The 18,675-nt window shown below is 40.3% G+C and overlaps 1 protein-coding gene across 1 annotated transcript in view; it reads right to left on the bottom strand.

The window, feature by feature from the left end:
* ALCAM (activated leukocyte cell adhesion molecule) overlaps nucleotides 1–18,039 on the bottom strand; it is a 38,411-nt gene extending 20,372 nt beyond the window's left edge. The window contains exons 1-7 of the mRNA XM_009321369.1: nucleotides 17,937–18,039; nucleotides 14,938–15,157; nucleotides 10,827–10,891; nucleotides 10,319–10,406; nucleotides 9,259–9,441; nucleotides 4,230–4,357; nucleotides 2,349–2,478 (exon numbers count right to left, since the gene is read on the bottom strand). Of these exons, the coding sequence (XP_009319644.1) occupies nucleotides 2,349–2,478; nucleotides 4,230–4,357; nucleotides 9,259–9,441; nucleotides 10,319–10,406; nucleotides 10,827–10,891; nucleotides 14,938–15,157; nucleotides 17,937–17,990 (868 nt within the window). The 5' untranslated portion in view covers nucleotides 17,991–18,039. The remainder of the gene's footprint in view (nucleotides 1–2,348; nucleotides 2,479–4,229; nucleotides 4,358–9,258; nucleotides 9,442–10,318; nucleotides 10,407–10,826; nucleotides 10,892–14,937; nucleotides 15,158–17,936) is intronic.
* Nucleotides 18,040–18,675: the final 636 nt, after the last annotated feature.

The raw sequence follows: 18,675 nt of genomic DNA, 5'->3' as shown, positions 1-18,675 counted from the left end.
TGAAAGGAACCAGTGTAATTATAATGCTCAATAAAACCTGTTTGGGAAAAAACACTACAGTTGAAATGTTACAAATTACTGTAAGTAGATTCACAGATTTATACTAAAATTATTATATTGCCTGGTTTTTGTTGTGGTTTCTTTTTTTTTTTAAGTGAAAATAAAAAAATCTAAAGTGCCAAGGTTGGATGTGAGGAAACAAAAAGCCCTGACTCAGAATGAAGGCTTTTTCAGTGTAACGCCATAGACAGCAATATTCATCCATATGTGAAAAGGTAAGCAATAAAGGAAAAGAGAGAGGAAAAAGTAGGATTTGATAGGTGTTAATAAGTATTGTTTGAAGGAGAAAAAACACCATGGAGGCATAAAAAAAATCTGAAGATCTAACAACAAAAATATGTAAGTACATTAGAATCAGAAAGCACTAAAAATTAGGGAGTTATGCTGGAAAATTAATATAAAGTAAGCAATTAACAGATGGAGAAGGATATTACAAAGTATCTACGGATTTTATGACTTTTTCAGAGAAGTCCCCCTCACTAGAAAACATGCTGCAGAAATGCTTTAGACCAGCATAGGACAAGACACCAAAGTAGCTTTAAGACAGATTGTCACACAGCTACAAAGGTCTGGGCATTCAGAAAGTTACAGAACTACTCCAGGCCACTGCTCCTCACTAAGCAAAGGCTTTATGGCAGATAGAGGTCTTTAAGAAAAACAAAACGAAACGAACCCTAAGTGAAGCGAAGCAGTAGGATACTAGATTGTACCTACGAGTTCTGAGTAGCTGCACTAGCTGCCAACACTGGAAAGACTTCTGTCAAGAAAATACATACTTCTCTTGTGTAGTAAAGCTCTTCTGACATGCAGACAAAATAGCAGAGAAAGGAAAACTGGCTTGTTATAAATAACTTGGAGCTGAAGAAGCCATTCTTTAGAGTAACTATTTATGGAAGTACAAGTAGACATGCAATCCACTTGGAGTAAAATAAAAGGGTCAGTTATACCACAGCAAACTACCAGCAAGCTACCTTTGATATTGGGCAGCTAGCGGCAGTACTACGGAGCTCTCTTCAGATCTTACGTACCCTGACTCTTGGCAAAGAGAAGGGGTGGGTAGGAAAACAGCAGATGACCTTATTAAATGCAACATATCCATTAAATGGAATATCGTAATTATTAATGTACAGATACATTCTGCATGCATTGTACCTCTTCCAAAAAAAAAAAAATCAGAACCAAGTATACAAACATGAAGTTTCTTTTTATGTAAAGTATAACTACTCTGGAAGCCTTTAAACTTCATTATCCATCATGTCCCTCTGAACCTGTAAACAAAGGTATTTGTGCTACTGGGAAGACTACAGACCATCAATGTTTCTAGGGGAAACCTAGTACCATGGGACTGAGTCTCATTTCACAGCCTGTGATAGTACAGCAAAGTTTGAAAGAGTTCCTGCTCTTGTTTTCTCACATAAAGAGATTAAAAGCAACCATTGAAAAGCAACCATTGCTTCAATGGTTCAACGAGTTCAATGGCTGCTTTTAAAGTGGTGCTGATAAAGTGTGAGTAAATACTCCAGCATCCAGCTAAAGAAACTTCACTGAGCTCTGTAGCTCTCCTCATTCTGGGAAAAGTGAAAAAAGCAGCTTGTCCTATGTGAACATAATGCATTCCTAAGTCTCTTCTCTAGACTCCTTACATGTTAACCTCACTGAGATAAGATGAAAGGATATTAGACTAATGTGAATTTGACTATGAAGAATGACCTTCAGTGATACCAGTGTGGGCCAGCTTGTGTGTTTGGCTACATTGTAAGGCACAGCTGGAGCACAATAATTTGCCATATATATATGTTCACATGAGTGAAACATAAAATATCAGAATTTTCACTGTATGTGACAGTGCAAGAATATAATCTACTATACAGAGGTTACATAAAGTGAATCTGTATCTAAGCCAATGAATTGGGAAAGTTAAGGTTTTCAAACAGAAATACATTAGAAAAAATAAATAAAAATAAATAAAAAAAAAGACCTGACACTAAACCATCATTCATTCTCCTGTAGGTTACTGGACTAGAATATAATCTACTATACAGAGGTTACATAAAGTGAATCTGTATCTAAGCCAATGAATTGGGAAAGTTAAGGTTTTCAAACAGAAATACATTAGAAAAAATAAATAAAAATAAATAAAAAAAAGCCCTGACACTAAACCAACCACATCATTCATTCTCCTGTAGGTTAACTGGACTAATCTACCTAAGCAAAGGAGAGAAAGACCATCCCAGAAGGTGCAAGATAGTTCTGTATCCTAACTAGGAGTGCAAAATGCAATGACTTACAGTGCACAGTGATGGTCGTTGAATCCATCATGCTTTTGTCAGTCAGAGCGCACTTGTATTCTCCTGTTGCATTTCGCCTCACATCTGTCATTATGTAAGTATCCGAGCTTCTTATACCTTCTGCTTCTCCCTGTGGATGGAAAACAAAACATTTATTGTATATGGGCCTGCTAAAAACATGCATTTTTGTTGAGGTTTTTTATTATTATAAGGATCCTGAAATACTCCAAAATATGTAAAGACGCAGCATCACTGAAGTGTAGTTGCCTACTAATAATGTTAAGGTTTATTTCCTGCATGACAGCATGGTTTTAGAAAACACCTACAATTAAAAGCTTACTTTTTAATTGAATGACTAACTTATCTTAAGAGGACATTGAAGTATAAAATCTGAAAGTTTAGCAGAAAGAAAATGGGAAGAAAACAAAAGACTGAAACAGTCTACAAATAAGAATGTTAGAGAAATCACAACAGCAAAACAAATTGTGTTTCTAAATCTGTATCTCAAAAGATATACTCAGTTTAGGAAAAATCATGAAATGAATTGTGCTGCATTACACATTTTTAAACAGCACGAGCAAACCTTGCTCTATCCATATCATGGTACGGAGCCTGTAAGGGTATACACTGACTCATGTGCAGTTACCTACAGAAACTGGTGTTCTGAATTAGCCAGAAAATGTTGCTTTCTGGCTGTCCAGTTCCCACCTGATTACAACTGACTCATTTAGGTCGCCTTTGAAACGAGCATAGAATGATACCCTATTTCGTATCTCTGAATCCAGAAAGAGATTTACCAGGTTTGTCACAATATCCCTAGGTCTTGCAAAGAAACCAGCAATTCCAGCTCTCCTTGAGAGAAAGGACTAGTATCAGGTAGCAGGGAAACTGAAGATAAGACAATCTGGGGTGTTTAGCTCGCTCACTGTGATCCTGGAACAAGGAGAGATACCACACACTTTTCCCTGGCATATAGTGAGTTCCTAGGGTGACTCACTGAACCTAAAATGGCTGTTCTGAGATAAGAGGACTTCAGCTCCTAGTTTCCCCTGCTGCTCTTCAGCAATTCAAACACGCCAGGAGTCCAAAGTAGACGAGGATTACGTTTAAAGGGTGACATGCAGTTTTTGAAATACCTGAAAGCATGCCACTGCTTTTGGCCTCTCTCAAGATCAGCTCTGCTCACTACTGCAGTAGGAACAAAAAAAAGGGGTATAAAATAGAGAGAGAAGCAGGACACGGGAAGCAAGACTAGGAATCTCAGAATATAAAGCCACATCCGTCTGTGGATTTCACCAATACTAAGAAGATTAATGGAACCAAAGCCTTTATTTTTCTCAATTTGCATCTTATGCATTTGACAGATTTGTCCTACGCTTTCTCTTGCACTGTCGCACTGGTTCTTTTTTTGTGTTGTTATGCCACCAAACAATTAATTAATTAAAAGACATTGCACAAAGATTCATCTGTGAAAGTCCAAAAAAAGCTGAATCAGTTTCCTGTACTTTCACTGCTGGATCTTTGGCTGTTATGACCGAAGGTGAGGTGATTTTATTCAAGGTGCTAAACCCCTTTTGTCAAAACTGCTTCTTATCAAAATATCTCATGTTGGGAAATGAAGCCTAACAATTTTTAGTAGGTCCAAACCCCAGAAAAGTTCAGGTGGGGTGGGGGGAAGGAGAGGTTCTTTCAAAATATTTTGCCAATGAGGCGTTCTCAGAGAGTCTGATGTAATGGCCAATGTCTCTCTTCAGTTTTAGTCGCATCAAATTCCTTCCTTCATTTGTTATAAAATCACGTATACACTGACACATAGCAATGTCTGTAGGAAGGGATGATACAGAATATTTCACTACGCAGTGACAGCAAGGCAGGACTTACTGGAATGTAAAACAGAAACTCCTGTGGAGGAGGGTTGCCATTTCCTGAGCACTTCAGAGTGATGTTATCGCCTTCTTTAACGGTACTACTTTGTGACAGCACTTGAATAGTCACCTTCTCTGTTGGATCTGTGAAAATAATGTACACATTTAATAGCTTCTGCAAAAAACCACACAGTAACACTATGCATATGATATTCATGGCCGAAGACTATGTAATTTTATCATCAAGCAGGTGAAGGTATTTGCATGTGTAGATCTTTTTATAAAAGAACTGAAGTTAATCACACTTCCTATATTTTTGCAAATGAAGTGCAAAGCAGCCAGATGATACGAAATTTTTCTTCACCAAAATACCTGTAACTGAAACAGCAATTATTACAAACATGTCATGTGCTTAAAAGAAAAAAAGCCTGATCAGTATGAGCAGTTTCATGGTGTGATTTCATTATGAGGGATTAACTTGTCCTCTGTGAAGCTCGCTGTTTGGAGGACTGCAGCAATCGGAAAAACAACTGAAGCTCTCAACGCCTTGCGTTCGTACTAGGATAATAGCTTTCTTGCATTAAAAAGAAAGAAATATGAACTAAGCGACTATGTTCAGCCTATTCAATATGCTGATCACTACAGGCTTTCAGAAAGATCAGTTTGGTGAACATAATAGGACCCTTAACATAGTCAACAGAACTGTAAATGTAACATACTTCTGTCACGTTCAGTGAAGTTGAACTATAACTTACATTTTACTTTCGTAATTTTTTTTAAGGCGAAGACAGAGTATACTTTAATAGATGCTATTCTTTCTAAGTAGAAGCCTAAGTATAATTTTTCAAAAACAAAGTAAAATGAACAAAATTAAAGGAAATAATATAGGCAGATAACTCTCATTGTTTTAATTTCAATGAATAAATAAAATTCTACCGAAGATGCCAGTCTTGCATTAAGACACAGTACAGTGCACCTTATTAGATACTAAAAAAAAAAAAAAAAAAAAATCTACACAACAGAGAAACCCTTGCCTGACAGTTGATTTTGAGTGTTTAGTGAAGCATGTGCTCTACAGCCCTTCTGACCCTTAAGGCATTCATCATGTCTGTCTTCTGCTATGGGATTTCTCAGTAACAGGAGCTGCATTCTGCTGTGGCCTCTCAATGACTGAAAGCCCTGACACGGCTTCTCACTTCTCATAGGAGTGGTGGTACCAGGTTTCAACAAGCCACATCCATCCTCCTTCAGGTGCAATAGCCTCAGCTCCCTTCCACGTCCGAACAGCTTCCAGCTCAGTACCTTCAGAGCTGAAGCGCAACTCTGCCTGCTTAGGAAAGGGAAGTCCAGGATCGCTGCTGGTGTGAAATACAACAGATGCGATGAAGTAGCTGGCCAGGAATTACATGCACGCCTCTTGGTGGCTGCTGGGCCAAAAACCCAGTTTCAGGGGGCTGTCTGGTGAGCTAGCCTGCTGCAGGAGCTTGTCAAGTTTATGTGAAGGTGACCGAATGCGAAAAAGTTATCATAAAGGATGTCTAGATATACCCTGGAATCGTTTAGGCTTTGTCTCAAGACTGAAAAGGGATCAATTATAATGAGAAAGACTTTAGGACTTTAATTTGGAACAAGTTTTTCCACAGAGATGAACAGAACTGGATTAAAAATGGACACAATTAAACAAGAATGACACTCTTGCAAACCACCAGACTTTCCTGTAGGAATATCTTACCCTTCTGTCTACTGCAATCAACCAGGAGAAAATTTTTAATTTCATTCTCTAAACTGGAAAAGAAAAATAAATCTACAGAAGTAAATAGCAAATGACTAATTAAATTGTTCTCTAAGCTGAACAGGTCACCCTTCTGACGAAGACAGAACCTGATGACTGGAAGACAGTGTTCAGTGCAATGCTGAGTGCTGCTTAGCATGAGTAATGTGCTCCCCTGCTTTCGCTAATAAGCAGGAGCAGCCTGGTGAAGGTATATCTTGCCTCTTAGTGGCACATATACCTGGCTTGGCCCATCTTACCTTGTGCTTTTGTAAACCTGAGACTTTGTATCCACTTTCTGCAAGAGCAAAATTCTGCACCAAAAGGCAGTTATTTAGTAGACGAATGCTGCTATTCCAGACTCGCCATGGCCACAACTGACATCATTCCGCACAATTTCAAGAAAACTACCAATGCTGGAAGCAGCATGAGTATAAAGTGCCTTTGAGTCAAGACAGACACTTAACAACAGGGCATGACTGGAAAGTTTGCCTGACAAACATTATCTTTTCATACTGATTAACGCTGAGCAGAGCCCAACACAACTGGAGTCTAGATAATTTAGATATCTGAGATACCATCTAACCATCCAGCTCCCGGAGTTCTCTTGTATTACTCATGTTGCTTTCGGTAGCTTGCTTGCTACACAGCTGCAAACCAGAGCCCACAGTTAAGTGCTGATAACTACTGCTAGCTGAGCTAAGTTATCCATTTCCAACTAGCACCCAGCTCGGCAGGAGCTAATTCACTCTTCTTACACTATGTTACAGTGGCTGGTTGCTTCCAGGATGCCAATTAGCTATTAAACACTTAAGTACTAGAGACTGCACTAACCCAGAGCTAAAAAAACCCAGTAAAACATTTCTCAAATCCTGACTGAACAGGTCTTTAAAAGAACTCCTATGCAGGCATCGTTTTAAGCATGCTCTCCCCATTTCTTTATGATAAATGGGTAAGTTGCAAGGAATCACGCTAAATACCAGAATGAAGAGCAGGTCGTCTTTATGATTTTTTCCTACTTGTTTCAGAGATGCAAAACATAATAGTTTTGACAGCCAATCTGAAAAAAAAGGCTGAAAGACTTCCATTTCTTAGAGTTGGAGTCTGCCATTTTTTTTTCATCTGCATTACATTTGACTCATTAAAAAAAAAAAATCACATTTATTTAGAAAGAAACTAATTAGGATCACTGAACCAAATTAAAAAACAAAAACAAATCAGACATGTCATTATCATCAGTTAACATCAGTCAAGAAATCCATCTGTTGAAGCTTTGGACATCTATTAATAAAGAGCTTCAAAAATTCATTTGGAGATGCATTTGAGCAGAGTAAGGAATTGAAGTTACAGCAAATGAAAATACTCAGAAAGGAAATTGGGTAACCCCATACTCTAAAGCCAAACAAAGTTGATACTTGAGGCCTCTTCAGTACTGAAGGGGTACTGAAGGGTGTGCCTGCCTCCTACTGCTGGCTAATTAGCAGTACAATGATACTGTCCATCTCTGGAGGATGAACTGTCTTAATTAAACTGTGTGTTACTAGACCAGGATTAAAAGAGCTAGTCTAGCAAACATTAAGTCTTTAACACGGAGTGTACGTGGTATCTGGCGCAGTGACTATTCTGCAGTGCTGTGCAGCCTTCTTTTTCCTTCACGTTGAGTAGTTCTTAATTGCACGCGCACAGAGTACATGCATCACAGAAATCCGCAAGAGCCTCATCGTCAACAGGTGAAGCAGCCTAACGCATGAAAGCGGTGGGAAAATGGGGACAGCAGAGCATCTCTTGGCAAGTAACAGCAACAAGTGCTTTCTGGTCATTACACTTCTGTGACACTACTGTGAACACCTGCATTCACAGCAGGAGTTATTCACGGTCATGGGGCTCCACAGACAACAGAAAAAAAACTCCACTGAAATTTGGTACCCAACTTTAAAGCAAACCCAAAAGTTTGGGTCACTCTAGCTTTAAAGTGATGGGCTAGGTGTCTGCAGGCTTGAAATCTTTGTGTTATTTCCAAGGATAATGGTTACTGTCCCAGAGGTTTTCTCCTCCATTAGTTCTGCTGGTTGTCATTCTGGAGAAACAGCTGGTGAAAATAAGGCCTTAATTTATACTCCGGCTTCTCCAGGTGAAAACAAGGAGCAACTGCTCCAAGGTTTGATTTGATTTGACCAAGTTCGAAACAGATCCCCTACTCTGCTCCTCAACAAATGTTACCCATGAAGGAGAAGCAACCAATCATCTAGGTAGAACATACCCTGCCACTTCAAGCCTGTAGCTTTTGTTTTCAAGGCAATGGAGCACACCTGCTAGCTGGAGAAATCCAGTGCCTTACTAATTTTCTTTGTATTCAGCTGGATTACAGAGTTGTCACACAATGTATACTAAGACCCAATTAGATGTCTGGACTGTATACTTAGACCCTATCATTCCCAAAACAGGGACTTCTCTTTTATAAGCTGAGGTATCACCTGAAGTGTACAGAAAGATAACACCTGACTGGACATCTTGCATATCTTCTGTTCTTCTTCATCCTGCTGTCTTCTACAGTCCTTTAGAAGTGTCATTTTACAATGAAACACCTCTTCCCTCCTTTCTAACTGCTACCACCCCCTCTGACCTTTCCTTGCCAACTGACTTTATTCAAAGGAAAATTATGATTCCCACATCAGTCAGTAACACAGTAAGGGAGTTGCTTCAGGACACAGGCCAGCTAGAAGTAATGATTTACACAAATTCTCTACTTAAAAGTCTACCAATATTCAAATGATACATTTTAAATGTAAAAATCAGCATCTTACAGCTGTGGAGAAGCCACTGCATTTTGTGCAAGGTAGTCTGCCAATATTAGCTGTTTGGTGCTGACTCTGCAAAAATGAAAAACATTTGAGTCCACTAAAAACTATATTGTGTATTTATTGCATATTTCAGGGGGCACAGGCAGTGACTCTAATCAACCACTCTAACTTCTGTTAAAGTTCTGAAAAGCCCATTTCACTGTAACTTTTTGTGGTTACCACTTTCCTCTTGTCAATGCAATCTTGATAGTCAGTATTCTACTGTTAGAAAGGAAGAATTCTCAGGTAAATCTGAAGATAAGTAAAAATTACACAGACAATGTACTCGGCCCTTCTTGCTGCAAACCAGCTTTGAAGAAACTGTCTCGACAGCCAAGCAGCAACGTCTCTGTAATTTTGTAAACTGTCTCTGATTTTGCTTTTTCCCCACGAGGTAGACTTTGTATAGCAATAGATGCTTTTTAATAACTTACAGTGAACATCGAAGACAACTGGTTTAGACTGTATTGTTTTCTGGCCAGATGGTCCATAATATGTCACAATGCAAGAAAACTTGGCATTTGCATCTTCCTTTGTTGGCACGTACTGAAGAGATGATGTCATGGTGAAGAGTCCAGTTGATTTGTCCACAATCTTTTGCAAATTTATGACCACAACTGAAAAGAAAATACTGTTTCAGTGTCACACAGACAGAATTTGCAACCTTTTTCCTACATTTTGTTGCCTGCTCTGTATTCGTTATCAGGCTGCTAACATGCAAGCAACATGACAAATTACCCAAGAGACTGTACAAGCAGTTTTCCTCCAGTATTGCCACTGACGTATACCAGGAACATTTTATCAACAACATACTCCTAACATACCGTACATTTTAAATCAAATCAAAACAAAAAACTCATTGGAAACTGGTCAGTTTTTGTTTTTTTACTATAAATCTCAGCTTACTTTGTAAGCCAGAAAGAAGACCTCAAAACGCTGGCAAAAACAATTTTATACACATTTATAACTTAATTTTGTAAGCATTCTCTGTTTTATGGAACATAAAATATTGTGGTCTGATCAGCCTGTCAAAATCAAAGTTGAAAGGGAGGGTGGGGTGGGAAGGAAATATTCTTCCTAAATATCCTGGAGAGTAAATACCTGTATAAGGAGACTATGATCTACATGGTCTAAAACACAATACTGGACGGGTGTGAAACTGAGACAGTTAATACCTTGTAAGAAGTTGGGTATTAGATACAGGTTTCTACTAGCTACATAGGCTCAAGAATAACTTTGCAATAGCATTAACAAAAGCAACCCTCCGCCGCATGATGTGGTTTTAAAGCTGGAACTGAAAGAGAGGTATTATATGGCGTAGCTTGGGTGCTCTGAAAGGCCTAGAGGTTTCCTTTCAGCTTCATCCTTCCGTATGAGTAGTCTTCCTCAAAGGAACAATACGTTAGACTAAAGCAGAGCAACTCTTATAAAAACAGTTCTTCATACATGCACCTCTCTGTGGATTCAGAGACATTGGCCATTATTGAAACGTACCTTCTTCCACAGGCTGCAAAACTCTCCCGTTTTTGTACCACGTAACATTGCCTTCGGGATAACTATCTCGTGTGACGCACTCCCCGAGCTGCAAAACAGAGGAATTATTCGCTGGTTTTCTCCACTACGTTTTAATATAATTCTATTTTTGCTTATGCTGCTTTGGTAAAAACTTCTAGAAAGTTCAAATGTTTAACTCCAACCATTTTTCTTGAATAGGACAAATCCCATCAGTGAGGCTTAAGTACAATTTAGAAGAGGGTTCGGTGGTGAGTCTAAAATCAGGATGTCCCCTGCTTGCAGAATCAGGCAGGGCTAATACAGTAATGGCGAGGGAACTACTCTGTGCTCAGCCTGGCCACAATCTCTCACAAGCAGGTGTGCGCGCACAAACGCACACACACGCACCCTCTCTGAGCCTCAGCCCATCACCTCTCTCCGTCTTGACTGCAAAGGGACTTCAGGCAGCCGTCAGGCACATAACTTTGAGGGAGAACGCTGCTCTTACCATTTGTAGCTTCTCTGTTTCTAAGAAGTCTGCTTGATGTAAGATTTCTGGTTGAGAGGGTTGTTCTAAAATATAAATAGGATAAAAGTACTAGTGAAGGGAGCACAAACAGCTGTTTGAAAAACAAAAAGTTACTAAAAGATACATAGACTTTGAGGCTAAATAGAACAATCTGGTCTGGTATATCCTTACCTACACTTTGCCATTTAAAGAAGAAAAAGTGAGATACTTCTACGTCAATATTCGCAAATGGATTGAGAAGGAAGAACCATCACCTTAAAACGTGTCATACTTTCCATAATGAATTCCATGCATTCTGACAATGTATATTTTAGCCAGGCAGACTAGTTCTGCACCTGGGAGGAGAGAACCTGATCTGCTCTGTCTGATTTATATGATACACATGCTGGAGAAGGAACCAGTGGTACAGAAACTATAGCAACAGAAAAGCAGCTTTACTGTGGATATTACTGTAGCTGAGCTGTCACGTTATAAGGGAACAAATTCAACCTAATCATTCGTCTAATGTTTATTTTTCCTAACTGGGATTGTTACATTTAAGAAATTTAGATGATAGAGATAAGTGTAATTACTTTAACTGATTCTGAGTCAGTTATGACTCTCCTAAAAAAAATAAACTTTTTCTTCAGTGCCAGTATGTCTTCTTATTTACTTTTATTATGGTAGATGGACCTCTTAGCTTGCCAAAGTGGAGGATCTATCAGCATTTCCATCATAAAAAACTACTTTCTGGAGACTATATAACTTGTCAGTTAAAATAGTTTGGCCTGAAGCCCAGAATGCAAATTTTTATCTCCAAAAGAGACAGTTTTCCTCACAATTTTAAAAGGGGGGGGGGGAATCAATGTTTATACATTTGAAGAAAGCCTCTGCACCCTAGCTATACTGCTTAAATAAGCCCACGCATTATATACTTTCACAGACTGAAACATTCTTAACCATGCCAGCTTACAGAACCTTTTTCCCAAACCAAGCTCCCTATGAAATAACGTATGTATATCAGTAATCGCAGCCCAAAGTGAACTTCACACCATCTTGCCAAAATCTCAGCACACTGATGAAGTTACTGATGTGCAGGTGTATTGCTCCTGCTGTCACAAAGATAGCAAGCCAACGTGTTTCCACAATAATCCATTCATTCTGTGTGCATGTGTTTGTGTGCACACAAACGTACAGATACTCTTTGCCAGGATGGAGCAAGAACAACAGCACAAAAGGGAAATGAAAGGCAATAAAAGAAGCTGTTCATTTGACATTTTCAAACAACTTTGCTTGTGGCAAAAAACCAAAAAACAAACAAAACAGTCAAAGCTATATACCAAGACCATCACAATTTCTTCAAAGGGCTAACAATTTTTTTTTTTTTAAATATGTGCATGTTTAATTCTCTTTTGTTAGTTTTAAAGGAAAAAGGTTAACCTATTTTCTGTAAGAACCTGTCAAGGACAAAGCATTTTCCTGTCAGTTCAAGCAAATTAGGTTTTACAAGACCATTAACAGGCCTTCTGGTTCAGATTTTCGGGTCCCATAAACAGGTATAGTTGGCTGCCTGTCACAGTCACCAGTTGATTAAACCACAAACCACACCACCTTCCCCCACCTCAGCTTTGCCTCCTTTCATCTCGTGTCCCCCAGGAGCAGTTCAGGAAGACTTACTCTGTGCTTTGGACCCACCCCACAACGCTCCTACCGAGGGAAGGGGAGGACCTCCTGCTCCGTATGCCCCTGTATGGCTCTCCCTGTTTTGAGTGCTCTGGTGACAGAGCAGATGCTCCAGTTGAGAGGCCGCCACCTGCTCTCTCAGAGCAGCCTCCGAAAGGACACACCTGCTGCCAGATCCCCACAGCCACAGCGTGCGCACCAAGGTAATTCACTATAAAAGACTTATTTGGCATTCACTAGCTCAGCGTCTGAAGCGAGAAGAAATTTTAAACTTGGCAACAGCAGAGCCCACTTTGGTGGGTTTGCAACTTCAGCACGCTGCTTATCTCTCGGCTTAAGAGCTTGCCAGAGTACTTTGCAACTCTATATAGGCCCAATAATAGGGGGCAAAAGAGCTCACTGCCTGCAAAAGCCAAGCACTGGTGTAGCAGGACAGCAGCTCATGTGTGCTAGGCTGCCCTGCTTTGGAAACCGGCCGTTGAATTCCAGAAAAAAGATGCTGACAGGATCCATCTGGAAAGCTGGTAGAGCTTGTTTGAGTAGTCCGGTGAGTGAGACTAGCAGGTGGTACCTGTGCAATGAGCCATTTCAGCTCGTTAGTTCTGAGTTAATCAGGTAGCACAGCTGAGGACGTGACAAGCTCCAGTGAAGCCCAGCTTCAGTCAGGGCTTCTGGGATACAGCTGAGTTTCAGGTACACAAGACTTCTGGTTTATGAGGGTTCGCACTGCTGCAGCCTAGTGCTGTATCTGTGATTCAACGAGTTAGAAACTCCACCGGTCGAATAAATGAAGCTTGCAGTCTACTCAACTCTTTCGTAATGAGAACAAGCAAGCAAGCAAGCAAGCACAAAAAATGAAACCCCCAAAACCAGACTCAAGGAAGTTAAATGCAAAGAAGAGTTAAGAGAACCCTAAATAAAGTTGTGAACTTACAATGAAAAGCTGCAAAGGTAATTTTTTCTTGCAGTGCTAAGTCGGCCATATTACATGCATGGCATCCTCTATTCTTATCTTCCTTAGTAAACAGAAGCTTTCTCTATTAGTATTAATGCATACAATAAAACACACAAGCTGTGCTCCATGGCTGAGTTAGCATTGTGTTAATATTTAGTATAGTACACAGTAATTCAAGCAGTTAGCATTTTGTTTCACCATATACCACTCTCATCTACATTATTTACTGCTGTGCGATAAATAAACATAATTCTTTATCATTTCCTTTGAAGCGCTGTGTTTACTATGCATGCTCTGAGCACACTCCTCCCTGTTGTCATTAATTCGATTGTTCTTGCAGTCAAACTGAAAGTGAAATGAGGGAAAGGAATTACTGTTGACTCCTAATGTAGCTTCAAACTCATTCATGCCACTGACAAACTTCTACCTAGACACCACCGACAACTCCCTGACACCTTCTCCCTGAGAGAAGAGTAAGGGTGCCCTTCCAAAACATGAATTCATGTTTTTCAAGCAAAAGTGTGATGTTTGAAACTGCCCATCCCTGCAAGCAATGCGTTCCCACAACAGAGACTGACTCTGACTGTGTGAATCTGCATCTGAAGAGCAACAAAGGCCAAAAAAAGCCATATGAAAACCCAAAGCTGAGGAAGATACCCACCGCAGTCACAGGGCAGCATTTACAAACACTAACCTTAGCCTCTGCAGACCTGCGCCCCTAAAAAGGAGTAACGGACGCCTCCACAAGCTGAGTCAGGGTTTGAGGGATTATACGTCTGCTCTGAATCAGCACCAGGAAGAGGCCAGGTTTGTCCACGCTCTTGTGCAAGCTCAGAGCAGGACTGCGCCTCAGAGCGCTGGGGTTCACACTGTGGATCAGCCTTGCAATCAGTTTGTAGCGATATCAAACGCTAATAAACTCTGCTGTGCTCTAAAATGGAACTGCAGACTGGTCTTCCTCCTGATAGTTCAGCCGGGGACAAAATAAGCCTTGGGGCTAGCAACTTGTTTTCCAGCCTCTCACTCGCTCACTCACAGTTCATACCGTTGCATACTAGCTGCCCGGAGCTGGTTTAAACCTCTCCACTGATCTAATCCTGCAGACTGCACACAGTTAATGCTTCCCTCCTGCAGAAAAATTTGCTCGGAGAACAAATGGAAAATAATCAGTGCTAATTTTACATTTTTCATTTCCAAGGCCAAATGACATCACATAAGTGAGTCATTATCAAAGCCTAAAATTCTCTTTGAGCCAGCACTTATCATGAATAAACTGCAAGTGCAGGCAGTCCTGTTATGTAAATGCCACCAGTAGATTACATTTTTGAAAGCTGCAGAAATTTGCTAGTCTTAGTAATTTACTCAGCCAAACTTACTTTCTTGGCTTTAATCTTTCCCTTAAACAAAATTTTCCATAATTTACGATTCAGATGCTGATGAACGTTAACAGTAGTAACAACTAGATTTACTTACTGAAGACTTTGACTATCGTTGGCTCTTCAGAAACATCATCTTCTGTAACTAGCATACATACAAATCTCTTTTCATCACTGATTCTTGCATTCTTGATGGATAATGTGTAGTTTTCCGAGAGACTCAACCTGTCTTTGTAGTCTGGTACATCATCATATTGTACATTTTTTTTTGTTGATGATCTGAAGGCAATAAATACTGGAGATCCATTTGGCATTTCCTATAATAAAAGGATAAACACCTCTATTTTGTGTAAACACTCATTTAGAAGTTCCTGAAGATCTGCAATTGGTACAAACCCATAATTTAAAAAAATCTGAAAACTACACCAGATGGCTTTTTTCCCCGATTAATTTCTGCTGTACAAACAAGAAATTCAGTGTAATACGAGAGCTAGTTTAAGACTGCCATGGTACACATTGAGAATATCATCAGTAGAAATAATTTCAGTCCCTTGGCTCAATCTCAGCATAGCATAGGGCTTTCTCTGATGAAGGCTGGTGGTTCTGGCACCACCTGCCTCTGTGTGTATGAAAAAGTATTTGAAATAGAAGCATTTGTGAGCTAGGCTCAAAAGCTTCGGTTTCCTTTTCTTTCATGATTGTTTTACATATTCATATTGTTTGTCTGCAATATTCAGACTTCATTCCAAATGCAGGATTTAATCAGACATAACTTCCTATTTTATTCTAAATTAGTTTTTAGCTTTTTGTTTTGTTTTTAAAGGACCCAAGAGCTTGTGGCATGGGAATATACATACAATCAAATACTGTTATTTATGCATCTCAGGATAATCTGCAAGATATCATTTTCTAGACATCCTCCTTATATTAATAAGTATGCAGTTGCCATCCTAAGAAAGAATACAAAGTTGACAGCCTTGCACGAACCTACCATATCAAAAATTTATTTTTATAAGAGACAAAGTTACAGGCTGAGTTCTGCAGAATTTCATTCCCTCCCCACCCCTCCGCTCCCCCCGAGCGGGGACAGACACTGTCTGCCTTTAAATAAAGTGAGGTGAAAGGTTGACTCCATCTTTACGTTCAGTATTGTGCTGGGGGCTGGAAAAGGTTTTCATTCCCTTTTATCCCTTGCACCTTGCGGCACTGATGCGAGTAGTGTTCCCAGCACAATACCTCAGCTTGACTGCAGAGCCCACAAAAGCATGACGATGCTGTGACAAGAGATGAGTGGTGTCAGAGCCAGGCAGGGAGCAGTAGGCAACAGCTAATGTGAAGTTTAAATTCCCTTATAGCCTTTCTTCCTCTCCCCCTTTTAACTCTCGGATTACTCCAGATGTCTGTCACACAGGAAAGAAAGCTTTGCCTTGACTCAATACACGCAAAGTTGGCTGTCAAGTGCAAACGACCTTTTAACTCCGTAAGCCTACCCAGTGCACGAGCACGCACAGGTAGACGCTAAAGGGAGCAGCACCTGCTCCTGCCATGGTGCAAGCCTCCCAGCGGCCCCGGGCTCCCACCAGCAACCTGAATTGCTAATTCCAAGGCAGCAGAGCAGAAAACGGAGTTCCTCCTTCTTCCAATGAAATAATCACCCAACCAAAAAAAACCTGAACTAAACCCTCCCCCTGCTAAAAACAAGTGTTGCGATGCTGGGAGCTGCCCTGGGAGAATGGGTATCACTTTCACTTGGTTGTGCGGGCTATGTCAACAATTTCATACAATAGCAATTGGACGGGCTTTTCTGCACATTAGGTTTCATGTCCCTTTCCATTTAGGAGAAGCTATAACATCTCCATTTGCTGCTTGGTACTCGTCTGAGATGAGCAATCCAAATGCACTGGAAAGAGATAATGCATTTCTTTTTCTCAAAATAGCCTTGCATCTTCGTACAGATGGACTTCTTCCCAAGAAGAGTCAGCAGGCTAAAAAGCACATTGCAAAACGTAGGCCCTGCATCTTCGGAACGCTTATATGAAACAGTTTCACTGTCCCTTTTAGGGAAACGTCCTCCACAGACTTCTGACTTCATTTCCCAAAACACGTTTGTGGAGCAGGAACTCTTGAGTGGATGAGGGCTGCAAAAGCTGCAAACTTTCAGGTCCAAGGGAAGGAGCTGGGGGGGATTATGAAACGCCCCAGTGGCAGACCAGTCTGCTGTAAAATAGGCAGGTGGATGCCATTTAAAAAGAGAGAGAGAGAGAGAGAACTATGTAATTTTAAATCCACTGTCAGAGTAAATATCACCCGTTATTGCTGGTAGCATTTTGGTTAGAGCACCAGAGGAGATTTAGATGAACTTTACAGAAGCAGGAAAACCCGTTGTCCGGATGTCAGTCTGAGAAGCAAAAGGGTTTTGGCATCCTGGCGGTTTCTTCCAGGTATGCTTTCAGGTTTCATTTGACTTTGATACGCTTATTCTCCTTTTGGCACTGGATACCAATCACATATAGGAGAAGCGCATCCTGCGGTGTTCCTACTGCAGGCTGACCGAGACAACCAGGAGAGCACTGGCGTTTTTGCCTCTGTTCTCCACATGCCAGAAATGGCGGAGTGAAACCACCAGCAACTCTACCAAGGTCAGCTCTGCCCTCTTCTTCCTTGTGCATTAAACACACTGAAGCATGAAACAGTACTGAGTGACTATCAGATCAACCAGACCCAGGGACAGCGCTTTTCCAGGGATGAAGCACGCCCTGCTTCAGGCAGCCCACTTCAAAAGTATTCAAACGTACAACAACGGTTCTGTCAAGTGAGTGAGACACCACTGGGTAACATGCCAGATCTCTAATACAGGTCGGCAGAGAACTCCTGAGTAATTATTTCTCTTGAACAATGAGATTAATTCCTCAAACCTCTAATCTATGCTTGGCAGAAATGATGCAGATTGGAATCTTGCAGTCTTACAAACACAGGAATGAATGTCTTTGTATCCGAGGCAGAAACCCTATCGATTGGAGTCTTGTAATCTCACACACAAAAAATACATATCTTCTTATGCCAGTTCTAATGAATGTAAAGGTAAGCTATACTTACATATTTCCATTTTCCAAACATAAGTCCATCTGGTACTTCTAGACGACAAGGCATAGTAATAGTATCTCCATATACGGCATTTACTGTGTACAATCCCAGAGCTAGAGGAGAAACAGAAAGAGAGGAAACAATTTTAAGCATTTTCTTGCATTGCCATATGCTAGCTAATGTTTGGTTCACAGCTATTACAAAAGCAGAGCCATGTCCTTTGTAAATGGGTATCTTCCAGCATGTAGGATTTATCCCCAAACCTCTGACAAAACAGGATTCCTGTCACTAAATTCGTTTACTTAAACATTATGACCTTTTCAGACCCATGTTTTCTGCTGCAGTCAGTGGAAGCCAAGTGGATTTTCAAACAGGCCTGCACCCGCTCAACTGGATGAACACACGTACACTACAATCAGTACCTGCAGCTATTGGCCCAGACGTAAAACTTGAAAAGGAAAATCCCTAAACCTTTATTTTCTTCATCTGAAAAACCAGTCACTTCTGCCTGGAGAGGTTATGTTGCAAGGCAGTATTGTGAGGAGGCCAGAAGACAAGCAACATTCTGACTGCTGCACTGCATAAAAACGTAAATAATACTCTCTTTCTTTCTTTTCTAAGTGCTGGGTTCCTTTAAACCTGGGAAACAAACTAGTCTGCGCATTTAGATTTTGGAAAAAATGAAGTGAAATGCTTCTAATGAATTATTTAAGAATAACTTTTTTTGAAACCTCAGCACGATGTTATTGTG

This window comes from Pygoscelis adeliae, unplaced genomic scaffold (genome assembly GCF_000699105.1).
Source record: "Pygoscelis adeliae isolate BGI_AS28 unplaced genomic scaffold, ASM69910v1 Scaffold363, whole genome shotgun sequence".
NCBI classification, from domain to species: Eukaryota; Metazoa; Chordata; class Aves; order Sphenisciformes; family Spheniscidae; genus Pygoscelis; species Pygoscelis adeliae.
This window is presented reverse-complemented; position numbering and strand designations above follow the sequence as displayed.